Raw genomic sequence first — 15,575 nt, 5'->3', positions numbered from 1 at the left:
GTTTTGGCAGTTCCTCAAAATGTAAAACATAGAGTTGTCGTTTAGTTCAGTAATTTCACTCCTAGATAAATGAAAACATGTGTCCACACAAAAATTTGTATATGAATGTTCATAACAGCATCATGATAACTAAAAAATGAAATCAGCACAAATTTCCATCACCCAGTGCACGTATAAATAAAACGTAGTTGTGATGGTTGATTTGATATGGTTATGTGGCCGGGCCATTGTACCCAGATATTTGATCAAAGATTATTCTGGATGTTTCTGTGTAGGTATTTTGGGGATGAGATTAACATTAAATTTATAGACTTTGGGTAAAGCAGATTATACTCCATAATGAGGGTGGGCCTCATCCAATCCATTGAAAGCCCAAAGAGGATAAAAGACTGACCTCCCCTGAGCAAGAAGGAATTCTGCCCACAGCCTGCCTTTGGACTTGAACTGCAGCTCTTTCCTGGGGCTACAGCCTGTTAGCCTACTCCATGAGATTTTGGACTTGCCAAGCTTCCAGAATCATATGAGCCAACTGCTTGAAAATAAATCTCTCTCAGGTGTGGAGAAAAGAGAACCCTCCTTCACTGTTGGTGGGAATGTAAATTGGTGCAGCCACTATGGAGAACAGTATGGAGGTTCCTTAAAAAACTAAATATAGAGCTACCATATGATCCAGCAATCCCACTCCTGGGCATGTATTTGGAGAAAACCATGGTTCAAAAGGGTTGAATGCACCCCAATGATCATTGCAGCACTGTTTACAATAGCCAAGACATGGAAGCAACCTAAATGTCCATCGACAGATGAATGGGTAAAGAGGATATGGTGCATATATACAATAGAATATTACTTAGCCATTAAAAGAATGAAATAATGCCATTTGCAGCAACATGGATGGACGTGGAGATTACCATACTAAGTGAAGTAAGTCAGACAGAGAAAGACAAATATCATGTGATATCGCTTATATGTGGAATCTAAAAAAATAATACAAATGAACTTATTTACAAAACAGAAACAGACTCACAGACTTAGAAAAAAACTTATGGTTACCAAAGGGGAAAGGTGGGGGGGGCGGGGATAAATTGGGAGTTTGGGATTGACATATACACACTACTATATATAAAATAGATAACGAACAGGGACCTACTCTATAGCACAGGGAACTCTGCTCAAAATTCTGTAATAACCTAAATGGGAAAAGAACTTGAAAAAGAATAGATGTATGTATACATACGGAAACTAACACACCATTGTAAATCAATTATAGTCCAATATAAAATAAAAATTGTTTAAAATCTCTCTATATACATATACACACATCCTGTTGATTCTGTTTCTCTGGAGAACCCTGACTAATACAGAGATATATCTATATAATGGAATATTATTTGACAATAAAAAGGATTGAAGTACTAATTCATGCTAAAACATGGATGAATCTTGAAAACATTATATGAGTGAAAAAAGCCAGCCACAAATTATATGATTCCATATACATGAAATGTCCAGAATAGGCAGGTCCATAGAGCCATATCAATTCATGGTTTCTTAGGGCTGGGAAGTGTGCTTGCAGGTAGGGGCCGGTAGAGGGGGAGGAATGGGGAGATAATGCTAGTGGGTCTGGACTTTCTTCTGTGGAGGATGAAAATGTTCTAAAATTAGTCGATGGTGATGGTTGCACAACTCTGTGAATATACTAAAAAACACTGAATTGTATACTCTAAATGGTGAGTGTGCAATTCAATACAGCTATTTTTTTAAAAAAAGTACAAGTAAGCGATAGAGTGAAGTTCATGAAGAGAGTTTAGAAATGTCCACAATGCTGGGAAACACTGACCTGGAGCCTCTGGTTCCTCAGAGAATCTCATGTACCTCTCCAGAGACACACTGTCTGTACATGTTTCCTTTTTATTCCCTGTTGTGTTATTCATAGTCACAAGCAAATCAATCCAATTTTGGTCTAAACTAGTAGCTGCATTACTCAACCTGATTAAAAATATAAGGGCAAAATATAGGTTGGCTTATGAAATAAGAGGTAGAGACACTGACAGATGCTAAAGAAGGAACCTAAAATACATGTTGGACCACTGCCTGGAAGAAGGAAGGAAATTTATGTTACGAGGGAGGTTTATGTGATATTTCATGTTCTGAGTGTTTCCATCCATGAACAAAGAGCCTGATCTACTTCTCATCCTACAATGGAGACAAACAGAGCTAGTAGGGCCTGGCTGCATGGACAGCACCCTCAACTGTCTCTGAAAATCAGTGCCTAGAGATTTTCTGGAGAGTTGGTGCCAATGTATTTCTGAGTGACCACCGTCTATTCCCTCAAAAGATATATTTTAAAAAATGGATTCAGCGTAAAAATCAGTTTGCTGGGGTTCACTTGCATATTAAGTAAAAACCTTTATTAAGTAGTCAAGCTTTCTTGGGTGCCACCCTCTTCTCCGAGAACCATCTAGCTACATGCTACCCAACCCCTCACAGCCCCTACCGAGTGGACAGAAAGTCTGTGTGACCCCACCTCACTGACCACAACTGATTCTACCAGGGGTAGGTATCTGATACACATTGGGCCAATCAGACCCTCTTTTCAAGGAATCTGTGATTCAGATTTAGAGATTAGTTAATGTTTCCTAAAGGAAGTTTAGAGTGACTTCTAAAATTTTTCATTGTAAGCATATGGAACTGCAAAGGATGTTATTTCCTGGGTTCCATAAATACTTACATTTTACTTTATTATTATTTATTTTATTTATTTATTTATGGCTGTGTTGGGTCTTCCTTGCCGCGTGTGGGCTTCCTCTAGTTGCGGTGAGCGGGGACTGCTCTTCGTTGCAGTGCGCGGGCTTCTCATTGCGGTGGCTTTTCTTGTTGCGGAGCACAGGCTCTAGGCGCGCTGGCTTCAGTAGTTGTGGTGCGCGGGCTCAGTAGTTGTGGCTCGCGCGCTTTAGAGTGCAGGCTTAGTAGTTGTGGCGCACGGGCTTAGTTGCTCAGGGCGGCATGTGGGATCTTCCCGGACCAGGGCTCGAACCCATGTCCCCTGAATTGGCAGGCGGATTCTTAACCACTGAGCCACCAGGGAAGCCCAATACTTACATTTTAGAATAAAATCATCATGTCACTCTTTTACCCGTATCCAGCAGTATCTAAATTCATCCCTTAAATGTATCCATCCATCATCCATTAAAAAAAAAAGAACAAGCACTATATTAACAGCAGGACATTTTCCATCATTCTTTTTTCCCTTTAAACCTATGTTTCCATTCCAAATTGTCCATTTTTTATTGATCACAGCATCTTAATTCTCCAGAACAAAAATACCTATGTAAATTGAAATGTTAAAATATGCAGTGACCATAGGGTTTTAAGTGTATTAAAAACAAGTTAAGTACGCTATGTAATTTCATAAGTATACAACATAAAGTAAAATTTTATTGGCCTTTTAAACTTTTAATTCATGTGTTAAATATTATATATTAATATATATGTGATAAATATATTTATTTATCACATATATTGTGATAAATATTATAAATTGATGTGATAAATATTATATATTGATGAATATCACATATTCCTACTTAATCCCCATATATAGTAACTAACTTTGTTCAAATAAATGTGCAGAGGAGTCTGGAAGTAATTTGTATACTAATGTCAGTCAATTTTTTGAAATTCTTCTAGGTTTTATGCCAAAAATCACTCAGTGATCTTCCATTAAATATTATTTTAAATGACCTGTCGGTGGACAACTCTAGTAGCTCCTTCTTCAATTTTGATAGAAGCAATGAAATAAAAACTACCTGACTTGCCCAGTAGCAGATGCTATCAATACCCCACCCACATCCCCGAGGCACTTAGCATTTCAGTACATGCACTAAGCATTCAAATACATATATGAATAATCCTTTGAAAGCTTTCACTTTGCCTGAGTGTTCAAGGAGATAAGCATCAGGGAGTTAATACCCTTGGGGACAGCCTTCAGTCAATGACAAACATACTACAGCTTCCCTGACTCAGAACGCTGAGGTGTGTTCTACACCGTCTCCCCAGGGCTCTCTATGGAAGTGAACCCCTGTTTCTCACAATGGTAACTCATTAAGGTACTCTGTATTGGCTTCCTTCTCTTCCCCGTCAATCATTTCCCACTCTCCTGCTGAGGCTTCCTGGGATCACCTCCCTAAAAAAGAATTTGCGCTCAGGTCTTGATCTTGGCAATGCTTCTGGGGTAACCCAGCTGCAGTAGGTTGAATTGTGGCCCCTGAAAAGATACGGATATGGATACATCCTAACTCCTGTAACCTGTGAATATGGCCTTATTTGGAAAAATAGTCTTTGCAAATATAATTAAGAATTGTAAAATGAGATCATGCTGGACTACCCCAGAAGAGGGGCCTTAAATCCGAAGACAAGTGTCCTTATAAGAGAAAGACGAGGAGACACAAAGACGGAGAAGGCCACATGAAGACAGAGGCAGAGATTGAGTGATGCAGCCACAAGCCAAGGAATGCCTGGAGCCACCAAAAGCTGGAAGAGGCAAGGAAGGATTATTTTTCCTTAGGAGGGAGCTGGTCCCAGCTGACATCTTGAATTTGGACATCTGGCCTCCAGAACTGTAAGCAAATAAATTTCTATTTTTGCAAAAGCCACCAAGTTTGTGGAAATGCTTGTTATGGCAACCATGGGAAACTAATACACCAACCTAAGACGTTCCTTTAGAGTTACTCATTTTCTCATCAACACCACTACTTTAAATTGCCCTTTGTTGGGTGCCTGGAGATTTTTATACCGAGTGGCAATGCACCATTGGAAGATTCAGATGAGCGAGAGATCGAGTTCCCAGCCCTAACCCCAACCCTAACCCTAACCCTAACCCTAACCCTAACACTTTTCCTAAGTGGGAGAAGCACTATTGAGAACAGGGAGGTAGAAATACAGCACCAGTGTAATAGTTTGACCACACTGCTTCTCTGGCAGAACATTTTTTTTTTTTGCGGTACGCGGGTCTCTCACTGTTGTGGCCTCTCCCGTTGTGGAGCACAGGCTCCGGACGCGCAGGCTCAGCGGCCACGGCTCACGGGCCCAGCCGGTCCGCGGCATGTGGGATCTTCCCGGACCGGGGCACGAACCCGTGTCCGCTGCATCGGCAGGCGGACTCTCAACCACTGCGCCACCAGGGAAGCCCTGGCAGAACAATTTTAAGAAAGAAGACAAACTCAAGTTGAGGATCTGAATATTAATTCCCTAAAAGTTGCTGAGAGCTCATCAACTAGCAACTCACTTTGCTACGTCCAGTTTGAAGGCCGTTGCTGTCGGGCACAGTGAGGCTGGCTTTTCCGGAATTTGCAAGGTGGATTTATTTTCCTCTTATCCCCTCATCCCTGCCTCAGCCCAGAGAGGAATGACCATCCCCAATACTTTCACTTCCTGCCTCCCCCTTCATCCCTTTTCTGGCTGCTTCTTAATAGGAGAGTGATTTATTGATGGCTAAGTTCGATTAGGATCCTCAGTAGGGTGGGTTGACCAGTCAAAGTCACTCATGCAGCATGAGCAGTTGACTGTCCCCTCTTGGAGCTCCCTGCCTGTATTCAGGTGGAGCCGGTCTTGTGCTTCCAACCTTCATGTTTGTTGTAGGGCCTCCGGGAGGAGAGTCACATCCTCACTACAGCCACAGGCATGATTGCTCTCAGTCAAGCGGGCTTGGAGTAGGAGGTCCCACTGTGTTCTCCAGCCCAGCTTTCCCATGAAGAAACCTGATGCTTTGGGACTATCTACCAGTCCTGGTTGATTCTTCCTTAGCATCCCCTCTCTTCCTCACTAGAGATTCTCCAGAACTTCCTCCAACCTCCCCTAGTGAAAGATCTGATAGCCTTTTCTATTCATGTGCATATTTGGTGCACAAAGACAGTCTTTTTTTTTTTTTTTGGCTGCGCCCACGGGATCTTAGTTCCCTGAACCCGTGCCCCCTGCATTGGAAGCTTGGAGTCCTAACCACTGGACCGCCAGGGAATTCCCCACAAAGACAGTCTTTTATCTTTGAAAAACATCAATGAAAACTGTGAAGAGAGTAGATCTTAAAAGTTTTCATCACAAGAAAAAAAAATCTGTAACGTTGTATGGTAGCAGATGTTAACTAGACTTATCGTGGTGATCATTTTGCAATATATACACATGTTGAATCATTATGTTGTACAATTGTGAGTTTGTACATTATGTTGTACAAACTAATATAATGTTATAGACCAATTATACCTCACTAAAAAAAGAAAAACATCAAGAAAATCCATATGAATGATTATGGCAATGCTTGGAGACCTCATGGGCCTGGGATAATAATCTCTCCCATCTGTTTTCCCCAGGAAGCCCCTGAGAGAGGCTCGTTTGTGCCGGGGAAGTGAAGATTCACAGCATCTGGCTCAGCGTTCGGTCCGGCTCTCTGAGAGCCAGCCTGTGTGTCAGCCGTGAAGAGGCAGGTTCGGGAAGCTAAGTCACTGTGGTTCACAGGTGACTCAGGATGTAAGCTAGATGCTACCCCATGGCTGAACCTTGAGGACATTCTGTGAAGTGAAGAAAGCCAGACATAAAAGGACAAATATTGTATGATTTTACTTATATGAGGTACCTAAATTAGTCAAGTTCATAGAGACAGAAAGTGGACTAGAGCTTCCTAGGGCTGGGGGGAGAGGTGATTGGGGAGTTAGTGTTTAATGGGCACAGAGTTTCAGTTTGGGATGATGAAAAAGTTCTGGGGATGGATGGTAGTGATGGTAGCACAGCAATGTGAGTGGACTTAACGCCGCTGAACAGTACACTTAAACATGGTTAGGATGGTAAATTGTATGTTATGTGTATTTTCCCACAATAAAAAGAAAAAGAATGGATCTAGAGATTAATAACAGGATTAGGTGTGGTCAGTGCTCAAGGGATCCCCGGGATTGGGAAGGAGTGCAGGAGGGGTTCTGTCAGTTATGTGATATGAAGTGAGGGCTGTGGTCAAAGGGGGTTGGATTTCTCTTCTTACCTTACATTTCCCAGCTATATCCCTCAGTGGATCTAGAAGAGCAGACCAGAAAGCATCCTCACACACAAAAAGGTACAAACGACACAAACATGGCATGACTGCACTTGGAATACAGCAAGCTTTTGCATTCTCTAGACTCGAAGGAAAGTTCGAGCAAAGCTCTCTCTCCCCTTGGCTGCGTGTATCCAGATGTGGTGACTGCTGTCACTGAAACCAGGCTGAGTTTGCGAGGCACAGCCTTTAAACCAGTGCGAGTTCCTGAACTTTCTGGGTTTGGGATTCTTTTGAGCATCTGATGGATGACCAGTATTAACTTTCTTACCTGAAAAATCCACATATACACATCCACTCAGGGATCCAATTAGGAGTTCATGGGCCTAGGGTTACACACACCTGCTCTAGACGCTGAACAATTTTATCCAGGCATTTGCCTGCCGTGTCAGCCTGTCAGCCATTGCCACCAGGTCAGTTTAGGTGCCAATTAGGCCCTTGCTCATAGGTACTCCTAGAAGCTGACAGTCTGGGAGGAGACATACACATTATTGGTTGGGATTTCCTAGTTTTAAGTGACAAAAAACGAACCTAACGAGCTTAAGTTAAAAGTCAATATATTGGTTCTTTCTGTTTTGTTTTGTTTTGCGGTACACGGGCCTCTCACTGTTGTGGCCTCTCCCGTTGCGGAGCACACGCTCCGGATGCGCAGGCTCAGCGGCCATGGCTCACGGGCCCAGCCGCTCCGCGGCATGTGGGATCTTCGCAGACTGGGGAACGAACCCGTGTCCCCTGCATCGGCAGGCGGATTCTCAACCACTGCGCCACCAGGGAAGCCCAATATATTGGTTCTTTTAACTGGGATAATGGGTTGCAGGTACTGCTGGTTCAGGCTTAAAGAATATCATCAGGGGGCTTCCCTGGTGGTCCAGTGGTTAAGACTCCATGCTCCCAATGCAGGGGGCCTGGGTTCAATCCCTGGCCAGGGAACTAGATCCTGCATGCATGCCGCAACTAAGGAGTCCCCAAGCCGCAACTAAGGAGCCTGCGAGCCGCAACTAAGGAGCCCGCCTGCTGCAACTAAGACCCGGCACAACCAAATAAATAAATAAATATTTTTAAAAAAGTGTCATCAGGATTCAGTCTCTCTCTCCATCTCACAATTCTGTTCTCCTCTGTGTTCTTAGATTTTCCCATGGAGGCAAAGCTCTAGGCATCCATATTAGTACTAGTGATTTTAGGAGGAGAAACAGATTCTTCTCTTCCAGGATCCAAAGCCTCAAGAAAAGGTTCTACTTGGGTCACAGACCCACCTTCTCTCTGTGGCCAGCCTGCATCTTGTACTTCCCCATGGATTGGGGATGCGGAGGCATGTAACTGACAGCCTTAGAAAGTGGAGAAAGGAGTTCCTGAGACGAAAAGGTCCTGGACAGAATACAAGTAACAGACATCTACTGCAGACATGTATGCAAATGATTGTAAGTCGGCATGACGAATACTATAAAGGAAGCGCTGTGAGGTCTAGTGGGGACAGAGGAGGGGTCATCAATTCTACTGGATATGTTTTGGATAAAGACAAGTAAAGCTTCATGAAAGATATCATGTATGATCCAGTTCTTTAAATAAAAACAGAAATATATTTATTTTGCTAAACATTGTTTATCAATAGCTCCATGGCTATTGTCTTCTTTGTTCATTGTTTTATTCCTAGATCCAAGCACAGTGCCTACATATTTCAGGAACTCGACGAATATTTGTTGAGTTGGAGTTTTAGAACAACAGTAGGGTAACCTCCCGTTTAGACTAAGATTTAAAGAAATTGAAGCACAAAAAGATCCTGCTGATAAATTGATGTCCCATTTTCTGATTTGTCTTTACTAAGCTCTTATCTACAGAGACTCAGCTTTGAAATAACCCCAGCACTCCGTTTTATTTGTATGGTTATTATTTCTTGTCACCAACATCTGATTTTGTAAGTTCTCAGGGAGTGCTTGGAAGAACTGAAGGTTTTCTTAGTCAACTTCCTTCTCTTTCTATCCAGTCTCTCCCTAGAGAATTTATTTTTTTCACTGTGATCCAAACAGACCTGAAATGACATGGAATTTAGGCAGTCTGCATATATAAACTAATACCTAATCAGGATCTAGTGAAAAAATTACTAAGGTGAGGAGTTTTGATTTAGTAATACTTAACTGTTACTTACATCAAATACCTTTTTTTTTTCCTGGCTGCGCAGCACGGCTTGTGGGATCCTGGTTCGCCGAACAGGGATTGAACCCAGGCCCTTGGCAGTGAAAGGCAGAGTCCTAACCACTGGACCACCAGAGAATTCCCTCAAACAGCTTTTAGACCTTCGTTTTGAGTGTCATCACTTCACACCTTAGGCCAGCTCATTCCTCAAAGGTTCTGTGCTGGTTTTTCTCTCCTACTCTCATCACTGGTCCATGCTTGGCCCTCTTTTATTTTATCTACTTGTGTGTTTATTTGTTAATAATATAACGACCGGGACTTCTCTGGTGGCACAGTGGTTAAGAATCCGCCTGCCAATGCAGGGGACACGGGTTTGATCCCTGGTCTGGGAAGATCCCACATGTCGCGGAGCAACTAAGCTCATGTGCCACAACTACTGAGCCTGTGTGCCACAACTACTGAAGCCCATGAGCCTAGAGCCCACCCGGGCTCTGCCACGAAGAGTAGCCCCCGCTCGCTGCAACTAGAGAAAACCCTCGGGCAGCAACGAAGACCCAACAAGGCCATAAATAAATAATTTTAGAAAGTTACCTTTAAAAAAATAAAATAAAATAATATAACGACCACCCATGATCTCACTATGCAGTCAGCGAACCAACACACTGACAAAAACTTCCACCTCCTCCGTGCCCTGTCCTGGCCCATCCCCCTGCCTCTTCCACGTGTATAGCCACAATTCTGAATTTTGTATTTTTATTCATTCTCGATTTAAATTATTTTTTATCACATGTAGATGCACGCAAAGAAGTTAGTGATTAGTTTCAACTCTTCTTGACTTTTATGAAAAGGATATTATGCTGTATATAGTCTTCTGGGACTTTTTTCCCATTTAGTTTTCTATTACTAAGAGTTGTGGTTTGCAGTGATTCATTCGTCTTCACTGCGGTATAGTATTTCATTGTTTGACTATACCAGCATTTATTTATCTGGCCTCCTGGATAAAGGAGTTTAGGCTTTCACATTTCTTGCTCTAACGAGCATTCTCATAAGTGGTTTTCTCTCCCAGTGCATACCTGCTGGAGTCGTCCTCGGTTTATACCTATGAATGGAATGTGGGTCCATTGTAGGACGTATGAATGTTCAACTTTGCAGTATAAAGCCAGACTGTTTTCCAAAGCAGTTGTAACAGTTTATACTCTCACCATCCTATTGATCTATCCTCTTCAGCACTTGGTACTGTCAGACTTCTCAAGTTTTGCCAACTAAATGTATGTAAATTGGTATCTCTCTTTATGGTCTTGATTTGCGTTTCCTGGATTATTTATAAGGAATTCAATAAATGGAACAGGAAAAAAATTATTATCCATATGAAAAATAAATCAGATTCCTATCTCACATCAGACATGCAAATCAACTCCAGATGGATTAAGGATTCAAATATCAAAAGCAAAACTTTAAAACTTTCAGGAAAAAAATATGAGTGAATATCTTTAGATCTGGAGGGTAGGGAAGGATTTCTTAAACACTGGACCCAAAAAAGCCCATTATCAAGTAAGTGTGATGACTTTGACTATATTGAAATTAAAAACTAGTATTAATTAAAAGACATGTTAGAGAAGGTGAAAAGGTAAACTACAAATAGAGAAGATGTATCATATATAACAAAGAATCTCTATCAAGAATATTTTAAGGGACTTCCCTGGTGGCACAGCGGTTGAGAGTCCACCTGCCGATGCAGAGGACACGGGTTCGTGCCCCGGTCCAGGAAGATCCCACATGCTGCGGAGTGACTGGGCCCGTGAGCCATGGCCACTGAGCCTGCGCGTCCAGAGCCTGTGCTCGGCAACGGGAGAGGCCACAACAGTGAGAGGCCCGCGTACCGCAAAAAAAAAAAAAAAAAAAGGAATATTTTAAGAACTTCTACAAATCAATAAGCAAAGGACAATAACCCAATAGAAAAATAGGCAAAAGACATAAATGGACATTTTACAGAAGAGGAAACATATAAAGCCAATATTCATATTGCAAGACACTCCATTTCCTCAATTTAAAAAGCATCTTTTGAGGAAAAACATGATACTTTAAAAACTTAGCTACTATGGTCTTCCTCCAGGCTAAGAAAAAATAACATATAGAAAAACAAAATGCAAACTTACACATTCATCCAATATTCCAGAAAAAGCAACCAAAATGAAAGAAGAATATTTACCAATGTATTTTAAGCTTATTCTCTGAGTTGGAGGACTTCTGCTGCCTTGCACATTGTTGGCACTCAGCAATGATTAATTAGTTGGTTGATTCACTGCACCTGATTTTCTGTAAGAATAACGTTGATTTCTTTCAGACTCAGAATAGATGGGCACATAGTTTTAAGACATTAATAAACATTATAGAACATGATCTTCTTTCTCTGAACTCTGTGACCTGTTGGCTATGAGAATAAAGCATCCACTTGAAGGAAGAAATCAGATTTAATCTAAAAGGCATGGTATAGCTATGGAGCGCCCAGACCCTGTGGTTGAAAGCAAAGTGTTCAGTCGGCACTGCTAGGGCGAATGAGAGTGCAAAAGAGTATGGGAATGCCCCCAGGCCCCCTCACATACTGATCTCAAAATCAAATGAATGTGCTTTTATGAAACAGGCACTACATTGTAAGGTGCTCTCAGAGAGCACTGGTTTAGTAAAGGTGACATTCCAGAGAGTAGTTACTTCTTTTGTATCAGATTGTAAAAATGTGAGCTCATGATACTTTATTTATAATTTTTTATTCAGGAAAATGGCTCAAAATATTGATATTTCTGAAGATTGATCTGTAGGGAAGTATCTAAAGGAAATCGATGTGATAAAATTGCCTTGGATTTTCTGCAGGAAGCTATAACCTTATTGTGTATAATCTTTATCTAGATAATGTGAAAATACATACTAAAAGACCTAGAATTCTATGTGTTTTTTGACCCAGCAATTTAACATGTATGAATTAATTCTAAGGAAGCAATCACGGATGAGCCTAAAGATATAGCTACTAGAATATTCATCAAAGCATCCCCTATAAAAGTGAAAAAGTAAAAACAATATAAATGTTAAAAATGAGGAATTGATTAAATTGCAATTTACCAACACATCTGTTAAAATAATGAGAAAACATATTTGACATGGAAACTGATCATACGATTACTGGTAACAAACAGGGTATAACGTATGATCTTATTTAAAATATATACACCAATGTATGCCTAAGGAAAACAGACTGAAAAGATAGACACCAAACAGGAGAAGAGAAAATGCAGCACAAATGATTTGAAGGCCATGGATTACAGACAGAGTAGCAGATGGAAAAACTAGGAGCAAAAACACAAACACAACAAACAAAACTTAGGAATATAATGGATTGAAGGAATGAAAACTGGAAGTGTAAATCAACTCTCAAAAAAGAAAAGCGGGCTCCCCTGGTGGCACAGTGGTTGAGAGTCCGCCTGCCGATGCGGGGGACACGGGCTCATGCCCCGGTCCGGGAGGATCCCGCGTGTCGCGGAGCAGCTGGGCCCGTGAGCCATGGCCACTGAGCCTGCGCGTCCGGAGCCTGTGCTCCGTGACAGGGGAGGTCCGCGTACCGCAAAAAAACCCCAGAAAAACAGTGAAGATTATGTCTAGAATATGAAGAATATCAGGTCCAAAGTGGTATAATTGTTAACACTAAAATTGAAAGGCTTGGATACTCTGAAGTGTATGTACATCAGGAAAATATGTGTTAGATCTAGGGCTCAACATTTCTTTTCCTTTTCTTTCTTTCTTTCTTCTCTTTTTTGATCTCAGTTTCCCTACCAGGGATAGAACCGTCGCCCCCTGCAGGGCTCAACATTTCTGAGCACATACTATGTGCCAGGAACTGCAGGTGTGCCTTATTGTATCCTTTTTGGAAACCCTGGGATAAGTAAGGATCAGAAAGGTCAGGTGGTCTGCTCAAGGTCACATGGCTGATAAGGTGGAGCTGGGATTCTGAGCCAGGTCTGGGTATTGCTAGCGTACCATGGCGAGAAAGAAACGATTGGTAACTATAATTTTTAATGATTTTGAACTTAAGCCCCAACAATGGAGGAAAAGATCAGCAAACTATGGTATATCACAGATGCCTTATCAGAATCTCAAAAACAACAACGTTGTGGACTATTTCTTTTCTTTTTCTTTTTTTTTTGGCTGCGTTGGACCTTCGTTGCTGTGAGCGGACTTTCTCTAGTTGCGGTGAACGGGGGCTGCTCTTCGTTGCGGTGCGCGGGCTTCTCATTGCAGTGGCTTCTCTTGTTGCGGAGCACGGCATCTAGGCGCGCGGGCTTCAGTAGTTGCAGCACGAGGGCTCGGTAGTCCCTACAGTGCAAGCTCGGTAGTTGTGGTGCACTGGCTTAGTTGCTCCACGGCATGTGGGATCTTCCTGGACCAGGGCTCGAACCCGTGTCCTGCATTGGCAGGCAGATTTTTAACCACTGCACCACCAGGGAAGTCCTGTGGGCTATTTCTATAGCTAATATCGTACATATGAAATGTCATTAAGTGGAAAAAACAGAACCCAGGATCATCTACGCACACTGATGAGAACTCTGCCAAATGCATGTGCTCGTGCTGACCAAGACTGGAGGTGTTTGTACGATGCATGCTGGTGCATTATTGAATGTGTAAGAGGCTTTTGTGCAAGCGAAGACCACTTCCTTCTATTATGCCTTATTTAATGTAACAATGTATTCTTTTTATGCATATTTTGAACAATTAACATTCCTTTAATCATTGAAATGTATATCCTTTTGAGTATTTACATGACTTCCACAACCAATAAATTAAAACATTGAAATTTGACAAATTAAATTCCCCCATGCATTTCAACATTGACTGAAAACTGTCTTAACAAAATTTTCTAAACATTTGATGCAGTCACCAGTCCAATAAACTAACTCCTTATAAGTGTTTTAAACACCTAAAGAATTACTCCACATACACTAACACAAAGATCATGCCATTAAAAAAAAATTAAAAGATCATACTGTACCTCTTTGGCTTATGATATTTTTGAGATTCATTTGTGTTGTAATATGTATCAATACTTCGTTCCTTTTTTTTTGCTGAGCAGTATTTCATAGTATGGATGTGCTGCAATTTGCTTATTGATTCACTTACTAATGGGGATTTGGGTAGTTTCCAAATTTTGGCTATTATGACTAAAACTGCTACTAGCCTTCACATGTCAGCCTTTGTGCAGTTTATAGAATTTTATCCTTATTTTGTTCTTATTCTTACTTTTATTCTTATATCTCCTCAGGGACATCCCCTTGGAGTTAACAGTAATTTGACCTGATTCTATTTCTGCATTTTTCTGTGGTTGTAGTAACCTTACCAGATTCTAAAGATAAAAACAAAGCAAGACAGTATTAGGCCTTGTGTATTGTCCACTGATTGGTTCTTGGTGGATACCACAATTTGGTTTTATAGTCCACGGTAATATAAACCTGAGTCTTTACTTAAATACCTTTTATACTTCAGTTGCACCTGGTTTTATCAGTGGGAATTTTAAGTCTATTACTTTCTCATAGATTTTAGTTTATGAAACTTACATCTTCCTTGGAAAGGTTGTCGGTTTGGGTTCCACAAGGCTGACATTGCCAAACTCATTGTCTTGCCATTATTAAATATTAACCTCCTTTGATATATTAATTGAAAATATATCACTGAGCTATGAGTGTGTGAACATCTCATTACAATGAGCATGTAGAGGGTTTTTCCCCCTAGATGATGAGGGACCAAGTTAATTCTCTTCTTTGGGCCATTTGGCTAGCTTGTCATCTTTGAACACAAGAATTTTGATTAGTTATTGTGTTCTAGTGGTGCTGACTGAGGACTGGATTCCTTTCTATCATGTTATTTAGTTTTTCCTGCTTTTGGTACCTGTGGATGTCTATTCATTGCTTCACAGATTTTAAAAGAACTATGCTTTATAAACCAACATGTACTTAAAAGGAAGATACAAATATCCATGTATATTAAGAAATTTAATTTTTTTTACAATTGCCTATCTGTACATTTTATATTGACTTTTTCTTTCTTTTTTTTTTTTTTTGCGTTACGCAGGCCTCTCACTGCTGTGGCCTCTCCCGTTGCAGAGCACAGGCTCCGGACGCGCAGGCTCAGCGGCCATGGCTCACGGGCCCAGCCGCTCCGCGGCATGTGGGATCTTCCCGGACCGGGGCACGAACCCGCGTCCCCCGCATCGGCAGGCGGACCCTCAACCACTGCGCCACCAGGGAAGCCCAATACTGACTTTTTCTTTTGAGGATCATAATGAACTCATATATGCTCACAGAATCACCCAGTTCAACTAAGATAATTT

The 15,575-nt window shown here is 41.4% G+C and overlaps 1 protein-coding gene across 1 annotated transcript in view; it reads left to right on the top strand.

Annotated features, from left to right (window-relative positions):
• The window catches only part of NAA16 (N-alpha-acetyltransferase 16, NatA auxiliary subunit), a 79,639-nt gene extending 72,792 nt beyond the window's left edge, over positions 1 to 6,847 (top strand). Inside the window, exon 20 of the mRNA XM_059995524.1 lies at positions 6,363 to 6,847. Within this exon, the coding sequence (XP_059851507.1) occupies positions 6,363 to 6,401 (39 nt within the window). The 3' untranslated portion in view covers positions 6,402 to 6,847. The remainder of the gene's footprint in view (positions 1 to 6,362) is intronic.
• The last annotated feature ends 8,728 nt before the right edge of the window (positions 6,848 to 15,575 follow it).

Source organism: Delphinus delphis, chromosome 18, assembly GCF_949987515.2.
Source record: "Delphinus delphis chromosome 18, mDelDel1.2, whole genome shotgun sequence".
Taxonomy (NCBI): Eukaryota; Metazoa; Chordata; class Mammalia; order Artiodactyla; family Delphinidae; genus Delphinus; species Delphinus delphis.
Note: the sequence above shows the minus strand (reverse complement) of the source record. Positions and strands in the feature narration are given on the sequence as shown.